Below are 27,235 nucleotides of genomic sequence, written 5' to 3' on the forward strand. Positions count from 1 at the left end.
TATATTTGACAATGTTTTTGATTATTTTATTGTCTTTTTATTCCCACGAGAATTAAAAACTAAACTTACTAACTCTCATCACAACAACTGAAACCAACTTTTATGGAAATGCAAATATGTTGGACCATAATTTGACACGAGATCTGATCTTATTTATGATGATGATTTATGACATTTCAAAAGCGTATTGTAACATGACATATTGCTTTTGGTTTATTCAGGTTCTATTTGACTTTTTCATGTTTTTTCTATATTTAAAAGTGTTGCTAAGACCATAGAGTAGCTCATTTATCATTTTAGTGGAAAAACATTTATGATATTTTTATTGATATTTGAAACGTAATTGTATTTGTTTGCCTTTCATTTCAAATCAATAAAGTGATCTGATGGATGCGTATTGTATGCGTACTCTTGTAAGAGCAGACATCAATAACACTAATACAGTATACTCACTAAACCTATATTGTAGTATAATGTATACAGAACTTAGTCGTTTAGTATGAGGACTACATGAGAATATTATTTGGAGCTTTGGTACGGTACACTTTCAGAAAACAAATTAAAAGTTGAAAAATGAATATTTCAGAAAACTCTTTGACAATGAACAGAAGAACAATCTATTCCAGTCGCAGGAAGCTGAGAAGGAATACACCAAAGCAGGACTAACGGCTCAAATGATGAGTGCTGAACACAAGAGGAGTGTGCATGGTGTACTGAATAAAGACGTGAAGTAGACATGAAGGTTTATCTTATCATCCATCTGGTTTTGGCCTCCGGTCCTGTCAATCCAGTCTTTGGTACATTCCAACGTTCCCTCTCCCGTTAGCGTGATTGTCATTTGTTTGGAAGTGATGGCGACTAAATGATATGTATTTATATACTTCACACTAACCAAAACCAACTTGTATTTCAAAAGGAAGCGTGTTTACGCCGATATCGTGAAGATGGCGAATTAACGTTGGAGTTAATGATGATTCCTTGAAGGTAGTAACCTTCAAAGGTGATGAGAAGAAGCCGGACGTAAATAGCATGAAAGGAGATGCTGCCCGTCTGCCAGAGCTGTCATTCTGGCAGCGTGGCGGCATCTCAGCATCTCAGCATCTCAGCATCACAGCATCCCTCTCCCGGCTTTCATGGGGGGGGGGGGGGGCGTCAAGAGATAATGGCAGGAATACATGGATGACAACACATGCTTTCATGGGGCGGGCTTGGCAGGCCGGCAGGAGGAAGCCGGGTGTCAGGACCCAAAAGGTGGGGAGGATGTGATGTACGAGCTGGAGTGATGACGCTGATGGCGATGGAGATGAAACGAGATGGCAAAGTCCCTGTCGGCTTTCCAACCCATAATCAAAGTTTCCATGACGACTCGTGACTTTGCCCCTATGACGACCCGGTGAAGACAACACCAGACTTGTTTGACGTTACTGCAGTACCACAAGCGGCCACTGGAGGTTTAACATCCGCTGGAGTGGGTCAGGTCCACGTTTCTAAGTCATCGCACTAATTAGAGAAGCGATGCGAGGCGCCGGGACGTTTCACTGGAGAGCCCGAGAGCTCCCGAGGCCCGGGGCCGGCCATCTCTCGCCCCAAGGCCAGAGTCGTCAGGACCCGCGTGCAGCCTACCCTTGTCAGACACGGAATCTGCATCACGCTCAAATTGATGTTTGACTATGTGACACATTATGAATATTACATTACATGACCGTAGACGCTGTCACTCAGCAGCTAAGATAAGCATGCTGGGGGGGGGGGGCTGCGAGTGAGATGAAATATTATTCAAGAAAGGCATGTGTGCTAAATGATTAATAGGCAGCGCGGAGTCAGAAACAAGCACTTAGGGCTAAAACAGACAAAAGAGAGTATGCTTTTCGCCTTTTATCACATTTCATGTAAAGGACCCTGACAAATGGTGGTCATATTGCATGGCTGGCGGCCTCGGCTCCATGTTTAATGCATCCGCTCTCCTGCTCAGGCGGGCTAGTAAACACTCATTTGTGGTAGGTGGGGAGTAGTCACACATGAAATCCATTTTGGAGTGGTGGGAGGGGGCGGGGCGCGGCCCGCGTGACAAAGCTTTTAGGGTAATGCGGTCCCGATCTGCAGTTTGCTTGTCGGAGAACAGGACGTTGCCAAATACGTGACGTACAAAAGAGCTAACACGCTAAAACACGGCGGCATGGGGTTGGCGAACAGCACGGAGGCTTCGCGTTCGCCCGTCGGGTTGCAGTTCTTCAGACATGACACCTGAAACGTCATTTTTGGGTGTCGGATCCATGCGATAATAATAAGCACCACCTTGCGTCGCACAAATGCTCCGCAATATGATTGCATTTTTTGTACCATAGGCATCATAACACGCATGCTAATTAAGGTCGTTCATGATTGCTCCTCCCTCCTTTGCTTTGATTGCACATGCAACATATACTGTATGTACTATATGTACAGTACATATACTGCTTGTTAAGCCTTCTTTTGTGATTAAGGGGTTTATAAATAATTTGACTTGACACGTCTGACCATGCATGCGATTGCTCCTCCTTCCAGTTAAAGTGACGCCTCCTTGCACAACGGAAAATGGAACAACTCAAAATAATCAACTCTGCACAATCACTCACAAACTTACACGTCTTCGACACCAGACACCATCACTCCTCCCGCCAGTTATTCATGATGACTACCAACCTTTCATCAGTCAAATCAATTCGAAACCTGAAAATAATCCACAAAGTCAAAGCCTACAGTTTTGCCCAGAGTACGTGTGCACACACAAATGATGCAGTCACTCCTCCTGCCAGTTATTCATGATGACTACCAACCTTCCATCACTCAAATCAATGCAGAACCTCAAAATAATCCACAAAGTCCACGGATTTACTTGCCCATAAACGAGTATGTGTGCGCACACAAATGATGCAGTCACTCCTCCCGCCAGTTATTAATGATGACTACCAACCTTGCATTAGTCAAGTCAATACAAAACCTTAAAATAATCCACAAAGTCAAAGCCCACTGTTTTACTTGCACATAAATGAGTATGTGTGCGCACACAAATGATGCAGTCACTCCTCCCGCCAGTTATTAATGATGACTACCAACCTTGCATTAGTCAAGTCAAAACAATACCTTAAAATAATCCACAAAGTCAAAGCCCACTGTTTTACTTGCACACAAACGAGTATGTGTGCGCACACAAATGATGCAGTCACTCCTCCCGCCAGTTATTAATGATGACTACCAACCTTGCATTAGTCAAGTCAATACAAAACCTTAAAATAATCCACAAAGTCAAAGCCCACAGTTTTACTTGCCCATAAACAAGTATGTGTGCGCACACAAATGATTTAGTCACTCCTCCCACCAGTTATTCATGATGACTACCAACCTTGCATTAGTCAAATCAATACAAAACCTTAAAATAATCCACAAAGTCAAAGCCCACTGTTTTACTTGCACACAAACGAGTATGTGTGCGCACACAAATGATGCAGTCACTCCTCCCGCCAGTTATTAATGATGACTACCAACCTTGCATTAGTCAAGTCAATACAAAACCTTAAAATAATCCACAAAGTCAAAGCCCACAGTTTTACTTGCCCATAAACAAGTATGTGTGCGCACACAAATGATTTAGTCACTCCTCCCACCAGTTATTCATGATGACTACCAACCTTGCATTAGTCAAATCAATACAAAACCTTAAAATAATCCACAAAGTCAAAGCCCACTGTTTTACTTGCACACAAACGAGTATGTGTGCGCACACAAATGATGCAATCACTCCTCCTGCCAGTTATTCATGATAACCTGCGTTATTGAAATAAACACAACCACTGCAAATAATCCACCAAATAGAGCCCAGTACGAGCACACGTGGGCATAATCGTACAACCGAAGAGACGGCTCCTGCCACCAGTTATTCACGACAACGACCACCGAGGAAATAATCCACCCAGTCAGACAAACAATCCTACGATGCGCTCCGCAGGACCAAACCGTATCGCCGGAGAACCGACCTGTATCTCTGGTAGTCGTCCTCGTCTTTATCCAGGCTGACCAGCTGGTTGGGGCAGGCCTCGTTCCCCAGCAGGCTGAGGTACTCCAGCGACGGGGTCACGTCAGCCAAGTGTTCCAGCAGGGCTTCAATATCCGTCAGGTGTCAAAGGGCGGATGTCAAGGACCTAGCGCTGTTAATTACATTAGCATTTACTACCCGCCGAGCTCCTCCCGGCCCTGTCAGCCCCAAAACACATCACTGTCAAATTTATGGGAGGCGCTCAAAGGAGCCAGTCACCCGCTTTGTGCGAGCGGGCCGACAGAGGGGCAATTTAAGGTGCAGGCTTTGGCGTGGAGCAGTGACACAATTTGGCTGCTGCTCCCTCTCTCTTTTTCTCTTCATCTCTTTCATTTCCTAGGTGGCCGGGTGCAGAATAGTGACAAAATGATGGATGCCCTGCGGTTCAAACGGTGCGTGCTTCCCGGAGCTGCGCCGTGGAAAAGTTTTGCCAATGCTGGGAAAAAAAAACAAAAAACAAACAGCCCCTAAAGCGGCCGCATTCATCGCTAATACATTCGCTTGGAAAAGCGAGATCCAAAATGCCACGGCGTAGCGTTAAAATGGCAGCGCGCCACGACAGGATGTACATAATTGGCCTATTAGCATGTGGCCACCACTTCACAACCGCACTCCCAGACGCCATGCTTCTTCATGTGGACTTCGTGTGTGTGTGAACGTCTTCAACGCCCGAGTGAAAACAGGACCCGCTGCCGAACCGAGAAGAGATGTTTGAACAAGTTTCTACCGACTGATCATTAACAGCCCGGCTTTGTGTCACGCCGTCTCGGCGTTAGCGAACACGGGAAAGAAGTCCAAATGGGCTTGGCATGTTTGAAATGTCGTAAGGCACACTCATGAAATGATACAGAGCGTACGTCTTGGTACGAAATACTTTCTAATGTGCTGCTGCCTTGGAGACGGTGTCTGTAAGTAATGTGCAACTACTAAAAAACTGATAAATACCTTTAATGCCACTTTCATTAGAGTGATGGGACTTATGGAACCAGAAAATAAGGTATGCGACCTCTGTATGGATGAAATATGGTTATATTACAAAATACGACCAATAACTTTCAACAGTAAAAAAAAATACTTTGAAATCTCTGAAATAAAACATTACTTTCATATTTTTCATTAAAATAAATTTTTTTTAATTTTTTGGATGAAATAAAAAACAATAAAACAAATGTTATAATTTTATTATTTTTTATTTATTAATTTTATTATTTTGTAAAAAATTTAAATTCTGTAAATTCTGTTATATCATGACATAGATTTTTAAATTAAGGTCAATAAATTGACATCTAATTAAAACACAATAATAATAATACTATAAAATGTATATAATTGAGATTTTTTTAAATTACAGTAAAGTCCAAAAAGGTAAAAAAAAAAAAAGCACTTGTGTTGTTTTGCTGTTTATGCTGCTACCTGGTACTTGGAATAGATCTAGATCTAATAGATATAGATATGGCGATATGCAAAGTGGGGCTCTGGGGGGTGCTTGCAGTGCAAACTAGGCAGCACATTGCAGAGCGTGCTGCTGACTTCATATCTGATTCCACTAGAGGTCCCTGTGGTTCAGAAACCTCCACGACGGACATCAACGCGCGACTCGCCCTGCAAAGGCGTCAGGTCTTCCTGGGAGAGAAAAGAGACGTCACGGCGCCAGATGACGCCGATGAAAATATGAAGCGTGCGAAAGGATATTTTGTTCTTGTTGAGCGTGAAGGTGTGCAGGTTGGGCAACCTCGGCAAGCGGAGGTCATTCCCCAGCAGATTGTTGTCGACGACCAGCTCTTCCAGCTGGGTGAACATCCGGAGGCCCGCCAAGGACCTGCAACGATAAGACCGGAGGAAGACAGTTATTCTCCAGATAAATATTTCACTCTTTCACCAGCTGAAAGCTCTGTCAGGAGGGAGGGATGCGGGCGGACGGGCGGGCGGGCGGGGGGGTGAATGACAAGAATTAGTGGCGCTGAGCTCCCCCTGGCATGGCGAGGCATCCTTCAGCGGCTGGCAGGATGAGGGATGGGGGTCACTTGTGAGTAGCCGGGATTCAAAACAAAAGGCTTCAGAAATGCGGCGGGCAGGATGAATTTGTCAATGTCTTGTGCCTTGAGGCGCCCGGTTTCGCCTGACCCCAACCCTCCATTCCCAAGACAAATCACTCTGTCACAGTTCACCTTCACTCCCCAGACACAAATTTAACTTGTCATCCATCATTTTCACACAGGAAGCGGAACATGCTTGCCAGCGCGGAGGGAAGGGAAGGCAAACTTCTTCTTCTTCTTCTTCTTCTTCGCCCCCTCTACTCCAACTCTTCAAAAGCTTCAAACCCTTCAAGAGACGTTGCACGTTTCCTATAGGACGACTTCTGTCTGACCCCTTCCTCACACACACACGCTGACAGCGTTATAAAAATGATGAAGGGGGGTGTCAGGAGTAATATTAGTAGCGTGCAAAGTTCAAGCTGTAAAAGGTGCACAATGGCCGTGTGTGCCGTCCCATCCTGAGGCGGCCGAGGCCACTTTATGGACATTTAAATCTGCCGGGTGCAACTGCACACATGCAACCTCTCCATAGAGTCGGCCGTTTTAAAAGCATCGCTCCTGGCGTTGGAATTCATCAAGTATATCGATAAACTCGCTTCAATGAAAGGATACGTACAAAAGGGTCCGCTGTGAAATGTTACACCAGCGATAGGAGCGCCAACTCATTCCTGAAGATGAAGATGAATGAATAATAACGCAATTACTCTGATGGCAAGAAACACATGATGGTAGACCACCACAGGGTATCCCACCATACCTAATCCTTCACTTCCGTGTCATATCATGACATGCAGTTAAAATCAATGATGATGTTCCATTACACTTAGATTAGAGATTAGAGATTAGAGATTAGAGATTAGAGAACGATCGTGAAGTCAAAAATTATATCCAAGAATAAATTACAGTTCAATAAGCACAATAAGTACAATAAGTTACAAAGTGTCAATTCTATCACAATATGAAATACTGGAAGACATTTGAATTATGATAAAAATAAAATGACCTAATACTTCATGGAAAAACATCCACCCATCCATCCATCCATCCTCTCCCCCGACTCATCCATCCAAAGAATCCACCCAACCACCCATAGCATAAAAAAATCCAACCATCCATCCAACCACCCACCCATCCATCCATCCATCCATCCATCCATCCATCCATCCATCCATCCAACCAACCACCCATAGCATAAAAAAATCCAACCATCCATCCAACCACCAACCCACCCATCCATTCCTTCCATGCATCCAACCAACCACCCATAGCATAAAAAAATCCATCCATCCATCCACTCCCCCCACCCATCTATCCAAAGAATCCACCCAACCACCCAGAGCATAGAAACATCCATCCATCCAACCACCCACCCACCCACCCATCCATCCATCCATCCATCCATCCATCCATCCAACCACCCAACCACCCACCCATCCATCCACCCATCCACCCATCCATCCACCCTGTTGCCTATCCTTCACTAGGGTCACAGATATGCTGGAGCCTATCCCAACTAAACCATATAATGAAAAGCAATGATACTGAATGATGATGAAAGATGATGAACTCCTCGGATGGATTGAAGTGACGGGAGTTTGTGGAGCGCAGACTGAATGATTGGACATGTTATAAATGTTTGAGAAATAAAGTTAGTCCAAATTGAAGGAAGCGATAGCACATCCTTTTCCAATCCTGTGGACTTCAAACGTTCCCCATCCTATTTTGGACTCCTCAAACTCCTCAAACGTCACTTCCCACACCCAAGAAGATAAATTGTGTTCACGGTGGAACAATAAAACCAAAAAGCCATCTGATGCGGAAATGAAGAAATCAGCAGTCGTTGTTGACTGTGAGCGAGGCCGACTGATGGCTGCTTTCAAGCGGCGGCGTCTGACAGCAGCACGGCTGCCAGAGCCCTGATTGGTTGTGACTAATGCTCCACCAAGATGGATGTGCACGGAGATGTTCCAGTTTGGAGCAAACTGAAAGCAACAGTCATGCCGTGGACTCCGAGTCGTCTTTCCGAGGCGTTTCCAATCTACCACACAGGAAGCTGACGTCGGCGGGCACAGTCGGCGCATTGTTGTTGTTTTTTTAATGGCCGTACATTTGGGGGGAAAACATGCAATTAATCTGCAAGTGTAATTGCTGTTCATGTGTGGCTTGGCACCGCATTGGATAAACACGCCCCCCCCCCCCTCCCCACAACTTTTGCCACCTGTAAATGTGCGTGTGCTATTAGCTGCTTGGTTACAGGGAGCCGTGCGGCACGGGGGGGCGGGGGGGGCTTATTAATTGTTGTTTTCATGTCAGCGCTGCTGCGTGCGGCGGCTGATTTAATCAGTCCAATTCGCTGCCAAGGGAGCGCAGCCGCTGAGCCCCATCCAGCATTAAGTACGGCGCATGCAGATTGAAGCACATTGCCCCCACCGGGGCTTCCATTAGTTTGCCGAGGCGTTCTTACAAAACAAAGTTCAAGCGCTGCGGTAAAAGTACAATTTGCAGAACTAATGAGTCGTATTGTCTTGTGACCCAAATCTTACAGAAATGAATGAAAAGGCTAACAAGCGACGTTACCGACGGCATTGAATACATCGTGGGACCAGGACGACGCCATCAAGTCATGTCATTGGGAAAACCAAGGAATAAAAAGTTGGACAAAAATACTCTGAACGTCAAAGTTAGTACCAGTCATGGCACCAAATAGCCAATGGGAAAGGACGTATTGTCACGTTCTGCTGGTAGAGCATCACAGAGTGCCACCCCAGGGTTCGAGGACATTAGGCAGGTGCAATCAATAATGCCTTTTCCTTCCCTGAAAAAAGTCGGAAGAGTCACAAAATTCCAAAGCCAACAGCCAACTCGCGGTGTCCCAAATGAAGAACAGCAGCCTGATGACGAACGAGGACCAACGAGGACCAACGAGGACCAACGAGGACCAACGAGGACCAACGAGGACCAACAAGGACCAGCGAGGACCAACAGGCGGTTCTGCCAGAACACCCAAAGTTGCCGCACAGCATCCCGTAACAGGAAACACGATGGCACAGGAAGAGCACCAACAGGAAATGATGTCATGGCAGATCCAGTCCAACCTGTCCAAGCGGGACAACCGTCTGTGTCCAGGCTGCTCAGTACAACATGGCTAAAACACACAAACACAGAACTTCTAATAATAATTATAATAATAATAACACAATAATAATAATAATAATAATAATAATAATAATAATAATAATAATAATAATAATAATAATAATAATAATAATAATAATAATAATAATAATAATAATAATAATAATAATAATAATAATACATTATTATTATTATTATTATAAGATATAAGATATTATAACAATACTTACCTAGACATATTACATACTATATAAATACATAAATTACATAATATGTAATTATTAATATTATTAATGTGAGTTTATAGAATATTTTATATTATTATTTATCATTATTATTTATTATAAAATATAATAATTGGGCTGAATGCCTTGCTATCATGAGACATAAACAAGCAAATAATAATAATAACAATAATAATAATAATAATAATAAAATAATAATAATAATAATAATAATAACAATAATAATAATAATAATAATAATAATAATAATAATAATAATAATAATAATAATAATAATAATAATAATAATAATAATAATAATAATAATAATAATAATAATAATAATAATACATTATTATTATAAGACATAAGATATTATAACAATACTTACCTAGACATATTACATACTATATAAATACATAAATTACATAATATGTAATTATTAATATTATTAATGTGAGTTTATAGAATATTTTATATTATTATTTATCATTATTATTTATTATAAAATATAATAATTGGCCTGAATGCCTTGCTATCATGAGACATAAACAAGCAAATAATAATAATAACAACAATAATAATAATAATAATAATAATAATAATAATAATAATAATAATAATAATAATAATAATAATAATAATAATAATAATAATAATAATAATAATAATAATAATAATAATAATAATAATAATAATAAAATAATAATAAAATAATAATAATTTGATGAATGTAAAGTGAAAATATTTGTTTTCATAGCATACAGAGTACGTGATACTTGAATTGTGCAGGTGTACCTAATGAAGCGTCCATTTGGCATTCGTAATGATTCGTAATGACTGATGGTAGGTTGTAGTGGCGCACGAGTGCAGCCTGTGTCGATGCTGTGATGCGGTTACTTTGTGGTCCGAGTGGTTGAGGTTAACTTGGTGATCTGATGAATCATCTCCTCGGAGGATAATAATCATCCACCTGACTAATCCTTTACGCCTGACGACTACCACTCACTTTTGCACGTGACCCCCACCCACCCCCCCCCCCGCTTCCTGTGTGTGTATGTGTAAATTCCACAAGGATGACAATGATGATGAACTAGACAAGGACGGTGGAGGAGACCAATCGATGGCCAGATACTAACATTGACGTAGTGATTGACAAAGCACCGCTGACACCACGGCGAGGCAACCCTCTACCCTGATTGGCCGACACGTCAGTCACTGCTGCCAACGTTGCGCCCCGCCCTCGCCAGTCATATGTCCTCGGGCAAGGTGGGCGGAGAGCAGACAGTCTTGACTTTTTTCTTATGCTTGCTGTCTAAAGGGATCATAAATGACTCTTTTTTGGGGTGGGTGGGTGGGGGGGGGGGGTCCTGCACTTTCTTGTTCCTCTGTCTCCTCTTGGATCACATCCTTAGACCACATACTCCCATTAAAACCACCAATCCATCCACCACCTCAATCTTGCAGTTGCTGAAGCAGACAGCTTAAAAAGTACATCAATAAATTCATGGCTGTGGCTGTAGGCAACCTCCTTATCTTACTCCACAAGATAGCGGCATCTACATTTGAAGCGGACGCCCCGCCCGCCTCCAACCAGTGTCTGCAGAGTGATAGCGGAGAGCGCTAGCTAGCCATTGAGCCAAACTAAAGTCCTGCTTGAGACCAACACCGGGGGTTCCTTTTAAGTGACCTGGTAAAGCCCCAGGTAGGTCCTTCTGGGGGTTGGGAGTGGGGAGTGGGGGCGTGATACAAAAAGCATGGCTTCATTTTTTAGAAGAATCCTACCAAACTGGAAGTCAGCCGGCATTGTGCACCACTTTGGACTTTTGGATAGTTTTGGTAGAAATGCTTTGGTGCCCCCCCCCCTCCCCCCCATTGAGAATATTAGGGGATTTTGAGATCAAGGGTCAAATGCAGGTAGCAAAGAACACATGACCACGGGGTCATGTTGTATCCTGGGGTTTCTATAGCAACAGACAAGCTTTGTTGCTCAATCAAGTCAACCCGAAGTTGACATGACCGAGACCACAAAAATAAAAAAATTAAAAAAAATAAAAAAATAAAAAAATAAATAAATAAAAAATAAAAAATAAAAAATAAAAAATAAAAAATAAAAAATAAAAAATAAAAAATAAAAAATAAAAAATAAAAAATAAAAAATTTAACATTAAAAAAAAAGGACCAAAAAAAAGGACCGCCACCACAGAAGTCGACCAAGTGTGGAAAACATTGGAATTAAGGAATTAAGGCACAGCATTACAAAAAGATGCAAATGAACATCAAAAATCAGCATCAAAACATTTCTTGGATTAACTCACCCTCAGTCAAGTGGCATCTGTAAAGCCCTACAACCTCCCCAAATGCCTCCCACCTCCACACGATCCCGTCAAGGTCCCTTCCCTCCAGCATCGTCTTTTTTTACAGGCTGACGGTGTATTAGACACGCCATTATCAGACCCCCCCATGCCTTTTCTCTCAGCCTGTGGAGACTCCCCAGCGTGGAGCGGCATTGGCAGGCCTCAGGTGGCAGTCATTTAAAGATCACACATCCAGGACGTCACCCCCCCCCCCCCCCCCCCCCCCGAATGCGTGTCACTTCACACGTGGGATGAGATGACACGTCTTCCTTCCCGCAGGCGGCGGCGAATGACTTTAATGGCGATGCAAATCATTAAGAGGAGCACACAAGGCGCCGCCAGACACTCGCTTGATGCGGCCTCGCTCTTCTTAATCTACTGGGAATGTTTGCTCTACGCTCGCACCCAAAGCCCCCCCCCCACAAAGATGCCAGTTGGAAGCGGCGCGATGGATTGAACTTTACGCCAGGTTATCATTCCTAAAACAAATTCCTGCAGGAAGAATTCAAGCTGAAGAGGAAATTGAGGAATCTTCCGCCGCCTAAGAGATTAAGATTAAAATATGCCTTTATTCGTCCCTCAGTTGGGGAATTGAACTCGGGGCCTCTCTCACACTAAGCCAGCATCATACCACTAGACCTACAAGCCCCTGACAAGCCTAGCTGAGGATCCTGAGGTGTTTCCAGGCCACGGTGGGTGAGTGGTTAGCGTGTAGGCCCCACAGTCAGGAGACTGGGTTGGAATCTCCGCTCGGCCATCTTTGTTTTGGGCTTCCTGGGTGTGAAACCCCAAATCCTGCTCCTTTGCAGACGTGTCAAAGCGAGCATGTGATGATCATGTGACCATCGCTGATGCAACTTCAAAGCAGGTAAGACAAATAAAAGCATGACCATGGAGGCGTGTCAGCCCCCCCCCCCCCGCTGAGTGTGTGAGGTTAACGTCGCCCTGAATGTCGTTAGCGCCGAGGAGCCGGGAGCTCGGTGAATCAGACGGGATGCTGTCAATCCCGGCGTGAGGAGCGCCAGGGTCGGAACAAATCAAAGCGCAGTTCAGTGAGGTCAGCCTCACCTGGCCTCGCCCCCCCCCCCCCCCCACCCCCCCAACCACCAGGATCAGGCTTGGCCCTGGGATAAGAGCTTGACAGACATTCTTGTCAGGTTCAACCTCATAAGCCTTGCTTGACCCCGCGCTGACCCCCCTGCATGATGAGGCTGGGGGGGGGGGGGGGGGGTCTCTTTCAACTTCACATTTCCACGTGACATCACTGGAGTCGTCATTTTCATGGAAAAATAAGCACGTTTGATGGGTTTGGGAAGGGATAATGTCACATGGAAAGTACTGGGATTTACCAGGCTGCAATGGTGCATTCAAAGTATGACCAAAAAGTCAGCACCAATATCCTGGTATTTGGAATCTTGGAAAAATGTCAACTTTTTATGACAATAAAGTCAGGATATTGTGGATATCATGATATCACAGCATAATCATCATCAAAGAAAAAAGTTATGAGAAAAAAAAAATAAATTAAAAATAAAAAAAATGTCTAATTTCAGGAAAAAATATCTTGTACTTAAAAATAAAGTCTAAATATTACCAAAATAATATATATAAAATGTAATATGAAATAAAATATAAAATAAAATATTCCTTTCTTACGAGAAAAAAAAAGTATTGCAGCCACGATAATAAAATCTTAATCATAAAGAGAATAAAGAGTCTAAAACTGAAATATTCTGCACTTGTAATTTTAGAAGAGCAGCAATAATTTAAAAAAAAAGACGGTTCAGTCGTGCGCACGGTGGATGAACGATGGTCGTTCATGAGAATAGTCCTTTATTTGTCATCATAACAAGTACAACGAAAAAAAACCCGAGCGAATCAATTCGCCGATGGAGTCTGGGTCGGCGAGGACGTCCATGCGGCACAAAGAAGCGCACGGGAGCACTCGTGCACGCTGCAAAGACTCCATAGACGGTGCAATGAGCGCTCGGTGGCGTAACGGGCGCAGCCAAGATGAATCAAAGAGGAAGAAAACAGGAAAGCACCTCATGCTCGGGTCTCAGAGCAGCCAGCAACAGAAAAGGCTATCTGGGCGGAAGGATGGCTCAGTACGTCATTACAGTTTTCAGCGCCTGTCAAGCATTTCCCTCAGAGAGCGGGAGGAGGGGGGGGGGGGCGGCCCCGCATTACGTCTGAGTGAGTTCAACTGTCAAGCGGCAGCCATTTGTATGCCTCGGCATCCACCTAATAGCAAATAATCACTAGCCGCGCGCTGCCTTCCTGGCAAATGATCGATGTTGTCTTCACGTCTGACGGATGACCCTGCCGCACTCGTGTCCACTTCAAAACCGCCGCCGTCAAATGTCTGTCAGACCCGCGCCGAGGAGGGAGACACCGGGGGGGACGCCGGCAAAGTTCTGGAAATGAAAATACCCTCATCCATCTTCCGGCTATCACGGATTTGCCAAAATATTGGAATGAATAACCAATCATTCCTAGTACAAAGTACTATTACTAGTATTAAAAATAGGAACATTGATGTACATTGGATGACATTTTGGGTGAGACGCATTCACTGATGGTGTGTAGTATTCTACGCTGGTCTCAGGGTGTCAGTAATGCTACATTGATGAGCCACCGCAGGAAGTACTGTCCAGAACAGGAAGTACACCAAGGAATTCTCCCAAAGCTAGCATGAGTAGGCTACATCGTGGCGTCTTTTCTCTTATTATGCATACATAATATGCACAATAGTCAACTTGTCCTTTCAAAAATTTGGAATATTTGAGAAAAGCCAAAGGACGCATTTGGAATATTTTGATTCCATAATATTCCATAATATTCAAAGAAAACATTTTTGGGAATAATGAGGGAAAAAAGATCGTAAATCATAAGAGAAAAAAGTCATCTGAAAAAGTCAAAATCCATCCATTCATTTTCCAAATCACTTATCCTCATTAGGGCCACGGTGGTATGCTGGAGCCTATCCCAGCTGACTTGGGGCGAGAGGCGGAAAAAAGTCAAAATATTCATGAAATATTATTATGAAGTATTTTCATGTATTTTCTTAAACATGATAATATTACAAATAAAATCAGCAACTTTACAGACTAATTGTAATATTTAAAAAATATATTACAGAAAAAGATTTTCCAAAGAAAGTGTCAATCCATCCCTCCATCCATCCATCTTCCACCACTTATCCGAGGTCCAGTCGTGGGCCCAGATTCCAAAGTTTCTGCTGCTGGTTTCTTAGAACGTACAACGTGATCCTGTGGTAGAATCGTATGAGTTATGACTACAGGAGGTTGGATTCCGATAAGCCCATAGACTTGATGATTGACACGGGGGCGCGCCCACCCTCGACGTTATCCATCTGACCTTTGAGATAGCTCCGCCTTTTCACGGTGAAGGTTTTTGTCTCGTCTAGAACATGTCGAGTTTGAAACGGAACGTCACGGTTTTGAATTGAACCCCCCCTCCACCCTCCACCCTCCCCCGGCCGTGACATGTGTGGATGCGTAATTGGAACGTGATCCCGGTTAAGGACGTGCATGTTTATCATTCAGCGGCAGACACTCCAAAAGATGCTGACAGAGATGTCACTTTGATAGCATGACAGTCAAATAAACGGAAGGACGGGAAAAAGCACACAGACGCAAATCAAGCGTCTGTCAGGGAAGCTTTTAGTCACCGAGTCCAACGTAAACATGCATGATTACAAATAGCAAATGAGCTGTAGGAAGGAATCAGTGTCTTCCTGCTCCGCCACGTGTGAATTGACCCCACCCCCCCCCCCCCCACCCCCACCCCGGAAGCAGACAGGATGGGAAAAATGGGAAAGTTGTCTTTTTTTCCACAATAACACTAACAAGCGCTAGAAAAACATAGCCAGAACATTCCATCATCTAGTTCTCCTTTGCCTTCTAAAATAATTTCCATAGCATTATTTTGTATTTTTTTTATTATTAATTTTTTTTAATGGTCACATTCCAGATATCAGAATATTACATATTTTCTCTCTTATCATGTTGCAGTTTTTCTTGTAAAATATAAATGTCCATGTCAAATCTTTAGTATGTTTCTAAATGGTTACCAATATTTCTCATAAAATCACTCAATTTTTCTTGTGAAATCACAACTTTTTGGAACAATATTCAATGTTTATGCTGATTTTTTTTTTTATCCTTTTGGGGGAAAATGACAACTTTTCAGTACTTTAACTTTACTTTGCTCTAACCCTCATAAAATTCAGTCGTCACTGGTTAATGGTGGTTAATTAGTTCCAGATCCAAAACACGATAAGTGAATTTCCTCAAAGTAGGATTCAATGGTAATAAAGCGATTCTGCATTTTATGAATTTCTGAATACAGTTTTGAACATTATTAGAGCCCTGTGGACATGAAGTAACACCCCTAGAGTCACATTTACACTTTTATTATTCTTTGTTTCCATCACATTTCTCATGTGCGGGCTACAGGATCACTGACTGGAGCTAACTTGTTAGCTTCCAAATGATTTGTTCTAAACTTAAGGAAATGTTTCAAACGGAGCGGGGAAGAAGGGCAAAGTGAGAAGCCAAAATGTACCACTTCCACACAGAATGGGAGGAGAACTTTTTTTTACTGTAGTCTGACTTCATGTAGCGTGTAGGTTATCTAATCTTATATCAATGAACTATGATTGACACCTGGTGAGCACAGTTCTACATTGGACTTGTCTTTCAATATTTTTGGACTAGTAGTCGGCCAACAGTGGTCGTGTATTCATTCATTCAACTATGCAAATAGATGCAATAGTAATAGTAATAGCATACATAGCAAAAAATTATCATTTCCAGTCACCACTTTTACTTACGAATACAACTTTTCCATCATAAATATCAACCCCAACAGTCAAGGTATTAAGAGAAGAATATTAGCGTATTGTGTTTGTCTTGCAGGTGTACCTAATGAGGCAGCCCGTGGCACTGACGTAACTTGCGTGTGCGTGTCAACCCGCAAGGTTCAAAGCAGTCCCTCGAGTAGAAAGCAGATGAAAAGCAAAGAGTAAAACCCCTCCCAGTCCCGCTGCACCCGCCTTTGGGTGTCTTCCCGCCGGCCCATTACTTTCCTGAGTGAGCCTCATTAAAGACGGCAAGTTGAGTCAAATCTTCTCTGTAATTCAGCAGAGGTGATTTGCTGTCAACATCATTAAGCGTCATTTCTCCAACTCTGCTCGGCTTACTTATGAAGTGTTCTTTATTGCGTAATGATCCAAATCTCCTGCTCTTCAAAGGGGGCCCCGGAGGACATGCCACCCAGGCAGTCGACTGGCGTGCCAGAGGGGCCGCCATTAAACGCCGTTACGTTTTCCGCCCCCGCGCTCGCTCTTCAGCGGCGTTCAGGTAGCAGCCGGGGAGGGGATGTCAAGCTGCGGTGTCGGGTCGCTATCTCAGACGCTATCACTGTCCGCTTCAAAGTGTTTGCTGATCCCGGGCATTTAGTCGGGCCGCCGGCGTGGCTAATTACAATGAGAGCTGTCCTGCTTGTCATGCTAGGTGTCCCCCCCGCTCCCGTCTTAAGAGGGGCCTCCGCCATTGTGCGTCCGCCGCCGGAGCTCAGTGTCACGCTATGAGATGTCCTCCGGGCCTTTGTGCGCGTGTCCCCGGCGTGGAGCCCCCCTGCTCGGTAGGAACACAGGAAGGTGCCGCGGGGGGGTGGGGGGGGGGGGGGGGGGTGCTTCTCAAGGCTACAAAAACTGATGCCGCATCAGTGAGAAAGCAAAAAACGCAGATGAATAAGAAACATCAATTACTGGGGGGCTCTGACCCGAGAGCCCCCGCCCCCCCCCCCCCCCCCCCCCCCGTGATACGGCAAATCGGCACAGATTGAAGTTGACACCGCTGGAGTGGAAACACTGACCCCTCACAAGACCGGGGCCTCAAACTTGAGGCCAGTGACAAACTCCACAGAGCAAGGCCAACATGGACGCAAAACAGGGAGGGTGTGTGTGTGTGTGTGTGTGTGTGTGTGTGTGTGTGTGTGTTCATTCACATCACACACACACACACACACACAGGTCCGACTTTGTCCCACAGTGAAACCAAATGGCTCAATTTGGCCACTTAAGGCTGTCCAATTGGTGGGGCTGAACTACAAGAGGAACATGCGAGGGGACAACCGCATCAGGAGTCTCTAAGGGGAGGACAAAGCCTGATGTCCAACAGGCTTAGCGCTGAGTGGGACTGGACCTTCGAGAAAAGCTTGTTGGAAGCCGGAGAGAAAAAAGTGGTGCTCCCCATATGGGGGCCTCCCGTGGCCTTGTGAGCATGGACTAAAGCAAAATAAACACACAGGGAGGGGGGGTCACGTTTGTCCAGAACAGTTCCGATGCTTTCATGCATTTGCTTCCAAGGTGAGAAGACATCTTCCATGCTGTCACTGCAGCAACTAAGCCTTTATTTTCAGGACGCTCTGATCCATCGGCCACCCATCAGCATGGGTCATCATCATGTGGTCGGCTTACTGTTTGCCAATAAATGCCTTTCACGAAAGCCGATCACCTGTGACTCCAAAATCACAACGCTACTGCATCAGGTTCACGCCCAGACTGGAGATGGGTCAGAACCACAATAGAGCCGCACCAGGCCTCAGTGGCAAGAACAACAACTAACTTGGAAAAGTCTCAAAGTTTCCATTGGTGAACCCTTAATCCTAGCCCCGACCCTCTCAACCAAATCCTTCATCCTAACCCCTTATCCTCTAACCATCAAACCCTAACCCCAACCCTCTAGGCCCTAACCCTCGAACCCTAGCAGTCAAACCCTCGAACCCTAACCCCAACCATCGAACCTTCACCTTAACCCTTAACAGAATATTTTTGTTGTCATGACAAAGAAAAACGCTTTCCCACATTCTAAATACGCCTTTAAACATTATTAGAGCCCTCTAGATCTAAAATAACACCCCTATAATCACCTTTACACACCCATTACCTCACACAGCAGCCATGATAAGAGAAAATAAGACATTAAAGACAATTGGGTGGCGGACAGGAAGTGACATCGAGGTTTCTGAGTTGAGTTTTCAGTTGTTGTGGGCTTAGGTAGCAACAGTAACCTGCGTTGCTTTGCTCTGATTGTGTCTGTTTGGAACCACTTAAAGCTGCAATAAAAGCCTGTTATTTGGCGGATCGAGTCTGGTGCTCGTCTCACTGAACAGTTACTGCCACCTAGCGACCAATGGAGGATATTACACTCGCCAGTTGCATGGTGGTCTTAACGGCTTATACTGTATTTGTATTTTAGTTCATTTAGCCATAATAATTTGGTATATATATCTTTGGACTAATTGGCTGCAGTCATCCACAAAACAGCGATTATTTATTTAAAAACTAATTTTTGAAAAAGTGAGGAAGCAATGTTCAGACCACGATGTAGCAAGGGACCACTAAAGGCAAAATCAGAGTGTGCTACCTGGCACTACCAGTAGGGGCGCTGTTACTGTACTTCAGACTCAGCTAGATCGTGTTGAAGATGCTGGAAGTTTACAACAACGTGGTGGCCAGTTGCACATTGAATGCAACCCAAAACCAATTTTTCCGCCATGAAACTTGACAGAAAGTCCAACAACACCAACCAAAAAGACGACCAAAAGCAAAAAAATATGTAGGTCAAATCCCAACATTAGAGCCCCTATTTAACCCCTCTAAAAGCTCCTCATTCATACTCGGAATGGAGCACCTGTTTCAAACAATGCAAGCATTCACGCCCCCCCGTCCCCCCTCCCCTTGCCTGATCACCCGCATTCAAACAAAAATGATAATCAGTCAGTCAGTCAGTCAGACGTCTTTGCAAATGGAAATCAGGGAGAAGACAGCAGAGATGAGAATCATTTTGATCTGGTTGACACGCAGAGAATTTCACCAGAGCGAGATGGAAGCTCTCAGGTCAATTATGATGTCACGCCTGTCAGACGCCGATGAAATATAAACCTTTGAAGACCACTTTAGCGAGGGATGGGGGGTAAAATGAGGAAGATGTGCTGGTTAACCCCAACGGTGTGTAAGGATATCGCTAAAGTCAGCGATTGATATGCTAGACACTCTACGACCGTTTCCCCTCCCAATGGTTAGTTCCTATTGGGAAGGATTATTGATTGTTTGCCATCAGAGGGACCTGACCATTTTTATACTCAACCAGAAGAAGCTCAAATCCAGAAGATACTGCCTTGATGAGCTCCATCTGCATAAGATGAAATATAGGACTTCCTGTGGAGTTACTAAAAGTTAAGGACAGCCATTGGAAAGTGACAAGGGTGAATCCTCAGGAATCATACCGTGGTCTCAGGAGTGAATATGATGACCTTCTGCATCAATTAGACAAACCAAGGAAGTAGTGAAACGTTTCTCCTGCTTCATTTAACAAGACTCCTGACAAAGTGCTGGGATAAAATAGCAGAATGGCGTGATGGAGAGGTGATGTCTCCGCTTCCCTGTGCAGCCTAGAAGGTCCAAGTGTCGCATTCATAGCAAGAACCAAGACCAAATCTCTTCTTGCAAGTCAGACTGTCAGGCCGATAAGAGATGTGTGACGCTTGGCATGAGATTAATACCTCCCCGGCGACAAATGACACATGAGGCTGGAGATGGAGGGGATTTTTCATGTCCGCTTGGTGAATCTACCCAGACGGGAATGTGGAGATATACTTCCTGGTGAGGTCGACCAGGCTTTACGACAAACAATAGCAAGCAGAATCTGTGCCATGCAGTAACAACCAAAGTATTTAGGGTCTGTCATATTTGAATGATACGACACAGAACTTACCGCCATCCCATATACAGTCAGCTTCCATTTGTTAACATGAACTCTTCCAGGATGCTTTGGAATCGACCACTGGGGTCTGCAAGGCTGCATTACCACAAGCCATATCTCAATGGGAGCATAACTCATAACAAACAGACCTTGTTCTTTTTTATAGATCCTGGGTAATACAATGAGGAGAAGAGGAAAGTCACGGGCCATAGATGCTACAACAAACCTCAAGGAATGTGCCGCTGGCTCCAGACGCAAGGCCAACGGTTACTTAATACTTCATAGTCGAGGACAGGAGGTTTTCTGGTCTGTGAAAAAGATGCCTTTTAGGCAAACGCATAATTCGATGAGATGGAGTCGAGAGATGGTTGTAGTCTTTCCCAACTTTTCTTTGGAGTAAATATTTCAGTTCCTTGCAGTTACGTACGCATTGGTGCTTTCAGTCCATACAAAAACCTGACAACAATTGTATAGACAAAAAAAAAGTTTGGTAACCAGTGTTCTAAGAAACAATGAGCTGTACCACTTCTCACTTGTTTATTAGTTCTACAACTTTAATATTTAGTTTCATATGTTTTTATATGTTTGTTTTTTTTTACAGTTTCGCAAATTGTGTTTGCAGCACAATGTAGTTATTTTGTTCATTGATGATTTTTTCCAACCAAATTTCATTCTTGGGTATTTATTTATAAAATGTGACTATTAACTATACTAATAACTACTAATAACAATCATATGCAATCATATGCAATCATATACGTTGGTGGCATTGTTACTTCAAATGTTAAAAAGCCTTCTCTGCATAGATTTTTTTTGTGGCATTGAGCACCCCCCCCCCCCCCTTGCAAAACGAGGTAAAAGTGAAGTTAAATGTTCAGTTGCGTTAATATTTAATATAAATAAATAAATAAAATACATGGTATTTTTGACGAATTAATTGGATTTACATTTCCATGGGAAAAGTTGCTTTGGTTTGAGTCGGACCTGATGACCTTAACCAAGGCACCGCTACAGCGCCGTCTGTGTTTTCTTCGGATTATTGTTGGTGTATTAGAATCCGTCATGAGTGAATATTGAGTGGACATGTCACGTGTTCTAATTTAAAGTCTGTTGCGCGACTCATCACATAAAGACTTAAAAGTATGTTTTATGTGCCGCAAGTACGACGTGGAGGCCTTAAAAAGTGTCCTTCCTGGAGATGCTCATCCAAAGTCACAGCCACAATGACCATCCAGGCAGTCAATAAATTGATGAAAGCGACTCTACAAAAGACGGCGGGGTCAACTTCAAGCCCGACATAAAGAAACAGAAAGCTAAGAGAGGAGCGAAGGAGAGCCCTTCTTTCTTTTCCTCCATCGCACGCTCCATTCCCTTCTATTTTTTTTCCCCCTGCAGTCGTGCGTCCTGACCTTGCAGCTTCTACGGCCCATCCATCTTGGGCTGCTTAGCCATTTCGCCGGCTTCATACTGCGCAGATTAACACAATTCATCACCGCAATCATCCTCCATTCATCACCCTTTCCAATGAATGTTTTGACATCCAGTTAATTTTCTGCTGATGATTTATCAAATTATAATTACCATGCTCTGAAGGGCTCATTTATTATGTTGATACATGATAATGACGCCAAAGTGGATTGAATTTTAAGTAAGTTCTCCCTGTGATCATAACATTATTGTGAGTTAGACGCTTTCTGCTTGTTATGAAAATCGATAGGCGGCAAAGCAATGAATGGATATTTTCACACAGAACAAATGCTTAGCTCACGTGCTCGTCTTGGTAATTAAGCAGCACAGCTACTCGGGCCGGGGCTGGAGGCAGGTATGTTCTTTTCTTAATAGGTTATAGGTTGCTTCTCACATGCTGCCCACGGAGGAACTTCATTAGCCTCCTGCTTCACAGCTCCCCTATAGCCTCATTATTATCCCGGCTTGTTCAAATCCGACGGCAGCCCATCTTCGTCGACTGACCATTCCAATGCACGTGGTCAAACCGCAACGGAAAAAAATGAGGTATTGTGAATTTTTAGCAAGTAATAATAATAACACATTATGCCTGGTATGATCACCTTTCACCTTATGATGGGTAATTACGTGATTTTGGATTTTTATGTGACTTTTCCTAACAAGCAGGCTCCGTCTTTGGATCCGGTGACCCCTATGTCCGTGCATGGAGTTCCTTCACTGTATGTAGCGTGCACAGAAGTGCAGTGCATTGTGGGCCAGCGCTCAGGGAGATGAGGGCTTAGGAGGTGTTAAAGGTTATTGAATGCTGGAGAATTCTCCTGGCGGCGCAAGCATTGTTTACAGCTATCTATTTTTTTTTTTTTTTTGACTCTTTGCCCTTGGGCGTCGGCCCATAAACAGAGCTGCTACCGCCGCCCCTCACCTCTACACCTCCACACACAACCCAGCTAGTGCAGAGAGTATAATTGTGAGTCCCCCCCACCTCCACAACTGCCTGCTACGCCTGCCCCGCTTCCCTGGATGTCCCAAAAGTGAAAGATGTGTCTGGTAAGTGAGAGAGGTCAAACACGAGCATGGATATTTATTACATGCACTGCAACCAGATGGAGGCGGCCCATCCATCAAGCCGAGCTGTCACGCCGGTCACAAACGTTTCCCATAAAGGCGGCCTGCCCCTCCCAGCGCTGTAGCCTCTGTGAAAGATGGAGGTCCACGTGTGCACTGGATTGCTTTTGCATGCAAACTTTCAAGAAGCTGCACAGCCTCGTTACGGGAAGACTTGAAACGTGTTTAAGAAAAGCAGCGTTCTCCTCCATGAAAACACGCCTGCTTTTCAACCATGCCATGTTCGACTGTTTAGTGCACAGTCAAAAGTTTAGACACACCTTCCCATTTGATAACATGCAAAAGTGTCCCAATAGTTTTGACTGGGTCAGAGTCCAATCAGCAAATGTGATTTAAGTTGCGGTAAAAAAAAGAGCTGACACAAAATGCATTGAGAAGCACGCTAGTAATGGTAAAGAAGAAAAGTGTGATGCTAGCCATAGAACAGGAAATGGAACATACTGCCACATAGCGAAGGGTCTTGCTGCTCAGTACAGGCGGTCCTTGGTTTACGTGCTTTCATGAACATATTACAAACTTAGCTTTAGTCTTTAAACGCCACTTGCTCGAGAAGTAGTTACATCACTATAAAGAATATATAAAATCACAAAACTCACAAAACCAGTGGTGTTATTATTATTTTATTATTATTATTATTGTTTCATTTGACTCTTGTATGTAGTGTTTAAGTACTGTATTTTATGTACTAACCCGAATCTCGAACCTTAATCCCTAATCAAAATCACAATTTATAATGCCATACCTGACCGCTAACCCGACCCCTAATCCTAACCCTAACACATTATTCTAACCCTAACCTCGAACCCAAACCTCTAACATTAAACCTGACCCCACCCAAACCCTGATCCCTAATCCTAAACCTAACCTGAACCCTAACCACTAACCCTTACCCTAACCCTACCCATAATCCTAACCTGTAACCCCAACCACCAATCCTCATCCTAACCTCTAACCCTAATCTTTACCCATAACCCTAACCTGTAACCCTAATCCTAACCCCTACCCATAACCCTAACCTGTAACCCTAATCCTAACCCCTACCCATAACCCTAACCTGTAACCCTAATCCTAACCCCTACCCATAACCCTAACCTGTAACCCTAATCCTAACCCCTACCCATAACCCTAACCTGTAACCCTAATCCTAACCCCTACCCATAACCCTAACCTGTAACCCTAATCCTAACCCCTACCCATAACCCTAACCTGTAACCCCAACCACCAATCCTCATCCTAATCCTAAATCTGCGTGAGTACAATCCATCAGGTTGCTATTACCGTTCTGTCCATTCTTCCCCAATCCCTAACCTGAGCCCTCCATGTTTCCCCGTGTCTAAGTCCATGTTGTCCAGTTTTGAACGTTCATCAACGGCGCGGCGGGGGCGGTCCAAACAACAGCAGGATGCTGCAGATATGAAAGAAGTCCAAGTGGGAGCACTGGAAGGGCGTTTGTGACACTTGCTCCCTCATTCATCAGCCTCTCATAGGCCCGTCGGTGACAATGAAAAGATTTCACAATACAGCCGCGGCAGAAACTCATTGTGGCCCTCATCCATCATGCTCAGCCCGCTAGCCGTTCCACTGACCTAATCTGTGATGCTTGGCTGCTCGCACCGCGTTCCTTAAAGGCAGGCTTCATTACTGTGAGGGAGAGCAGGAGATGGAGGCCAGCGGGGGCCAAGGGCCTGGAGTAACGGGGGCCGTGCTAGTCAGATACACACAGACTTTAGCTACATAAAACAGAGAGACGGTCCCCTGTCACAATCAGCCGGGACCCCGCGGGACACACCATCACGGTGGTGCACTTGGTGGTGCAAATGGTAGGTGTGCTGTTTGGGATCCTACCTCATTAAGGACAAGTGTGATGGTAACCATAGACCAGCCCAGTACAATGTGAGCGATGAAATGGCTGACTGAAGACCGGCCGTTCAGACCCACTGTGTATTTCTGTGTGGTTTTCAGGCAGCCCCGCCTTGTCTTTAAGATGTCAATCAAACAGTCTTCCACCTGTCAATCAATCAAGCAAGCCATCAGTCGGCTGGTTCCTGTCACCAACAATATCTACGATTATGACTTGTATCAGATACGAAAGTCCCAGAGTTCCTAAATCGGCGGATTGTGTCGTTGTCGTCACGCTAATCGTCTGTAAGCCGACTGAATGAGCAGCGCCTCTGCTGGTAGCGGGCGAGTACTGCGCTCCGCATGGCGATCGATTCCACAACGAATCACAATGTATTCATGGGTTATTATCTGGCAAGACAATCCACTCCTGCCTACCTGACCCCGGATCAGTTATTATGGAGCAGCACTCCCTGAACCCCTGCCCCTGGGGTCGGACACCCCCGGCCCCCCGGCCCCCTCGGCCCCTCTCCTCCTTCCTTATCTCTATGTGGCCTAATGGAGCCTGTCTCTGCACCCGGGGACAAATTCAATCAAGCGCCATAGCAAAACATCGTCAAATAACGGGAACTTGTTATGGAAAATCAAGTCCAGCATCCCGACGCTCGCCAGGATCGGCAGCAAGCGGCTAAGAATCCATTGTGGGGGGGGGGGGGGGTTCTGCCCTATCAATGTACTACCATGCTTGCTAGCTCTGAGTGCCATTCTAGATTTGTACACTGTTGACACACGGCACAGTGCAAGCATGTTGGGGGGGGGGAGGGCACATTAAAGAGACAGCTAATAGACAGGAGGGGCACCATGCAGACTGACGAAACTGTCTGTTTACACCATTTACACAGATTACATCCAAAGTCAAGGATTTTAGAGAATGATTCCATAAACTTCCATGTTGGAAAGTCCGGGATCTTTCTGCCCCCCCCCCCCCCCCCCAGTAACAGTAACATTCTACTTCCATTTGGATTACCTTGTCCTCAGTCCATTTTACAAGGCAAGCTGTTTCTATAAAACTAATCAGGAAAAATGTTTATTTTTTCATCCATGGAAGTATGGAAGTAGACAGGACCAAGACCAGGGTGGACCCCGCCTCTGGCCCCAAGACAGCTGGGGTAGGCTCCAGCATACCCCCACCACCCTGCTAAAGCCGTGCTATGACGATGAACTCTACTCTTTCAGCTCACGTGGGAGTCAAATGACTCAATATTGACATTTTACCACATTACATCCATCTTCTTCTCAAGTAAGAACAGTAAAGGTCTTCCTTTCCTCAAAAAAGACTGACTGCAGTTTCGTATGAGTTACTTCCATCCTAAAAAAAGAAGTAACTATTTTTTACTCCAAGAAATGTGACTGTTTTCCTAAAAAAAACTTTGATTCTCATATTTTTCCGTTTTTTTCCAAGTAGGGACCGGATACTGTTTTGTAGTCCCAATAAAAGCTATTCATCTCATTTTAGTGTCTGGCCACCAAGTCAATAAAAAGTCCAGCCATTCAGCGAGGACGGGAACATTTCCCGTCTGAGGACGAGATGCTTTTATAGGAAGCTGTTAAGGAAGAGCTCGGTCCGCCGCAGATTTTTTTTTTGACAATTTAACAGGTTCTCCTGACACATTCAATGACTATGCTGACAAGTTAACTGCACTGCCAATCAATATTTCCTATTACGCTCATTGACAAAGAGAAAATAAAAATATGGCGTGGAGGTCGAGGCGGGAGTGACAAGGCATTAAGGCTCTATCAGCGCCGCTCATTAATTCAGATCATCCATCAAAGGAGACAGGGTGACGTCTCCTGATATGACGCGAGGAAAATACTCATTCATCATGTAAAGGGGCAGATCCATACATGCTGTACTTTACGCCGTTTTTAGAGGCTGGTGTTAACTCTAGCGAGGGCAGGCTTAGCTCCGCCCACAGCATTGCAAGGCGGCAGATTCCGGTCAACGCGAGGAGGAGAAAACAATTAAGCAGGGTTTTAACCTGTCAATCAGGCCACTCGCACGCTCTGATCCGCCTCCTACTTAACTCCCTCTGTGATACACCGCTGGCAGCTGGGATGGCTTGACTGACGGCAGCCCCGATCCCGGCGCTGGGGGCGCCCCTGCCGACGCCTCGGACATGGGAAA

General features: G+C 44.4%; 1 protein-coding gene across 5 annotated transcripts in view; it reads right to left on the reverse strand.

Annotated features, from left to right (window-relative positions):
- The window catches only part of LOC131107844 (leucine-rich melanocyte differentiation-associated protein-like), a 267,408-nt gene that overhangs the window by 78,811 nt on the left and 161,362 nt on the right, over positions 1-27,235 (reverse strand). For all 5 annotated transcript variants that reach the window (XM_058058241.1, XM_058058240.1, XM_058058242.1 and 2 more), the window contains 2 exons: positions 5,765-5,891; positions 4,014-4,153 (listed from right to left, as the gene is read on the reverse strand). In XM_058058241.1, the coding sequence (XP_057914224.1) occupies positions 4,014-4,153; positions 5,765-5,891 (267 nt within the window). The remainder of the gene's footprint in view (positions 1-4,013; positions 4,154-5,764; positions 5,892-27,235) is intronic.

The sequence above is a fragment of the Doryrhamphus excisus genome, chromosome 20, assembly GCF_030265055.1.
Source record: "Doryrhamphus excisus isolate RoL2022-K1 chromosome 20, RoL_Dexc_1.0, whole genome shotgun sequence".
Lineage (NCBI taxonomy): Eukaryota > Metazoa > Chordata > Actinopteri > Syngnathiformes > Syngnathidae > Doryrhamphus > Doryrhamphus excisus.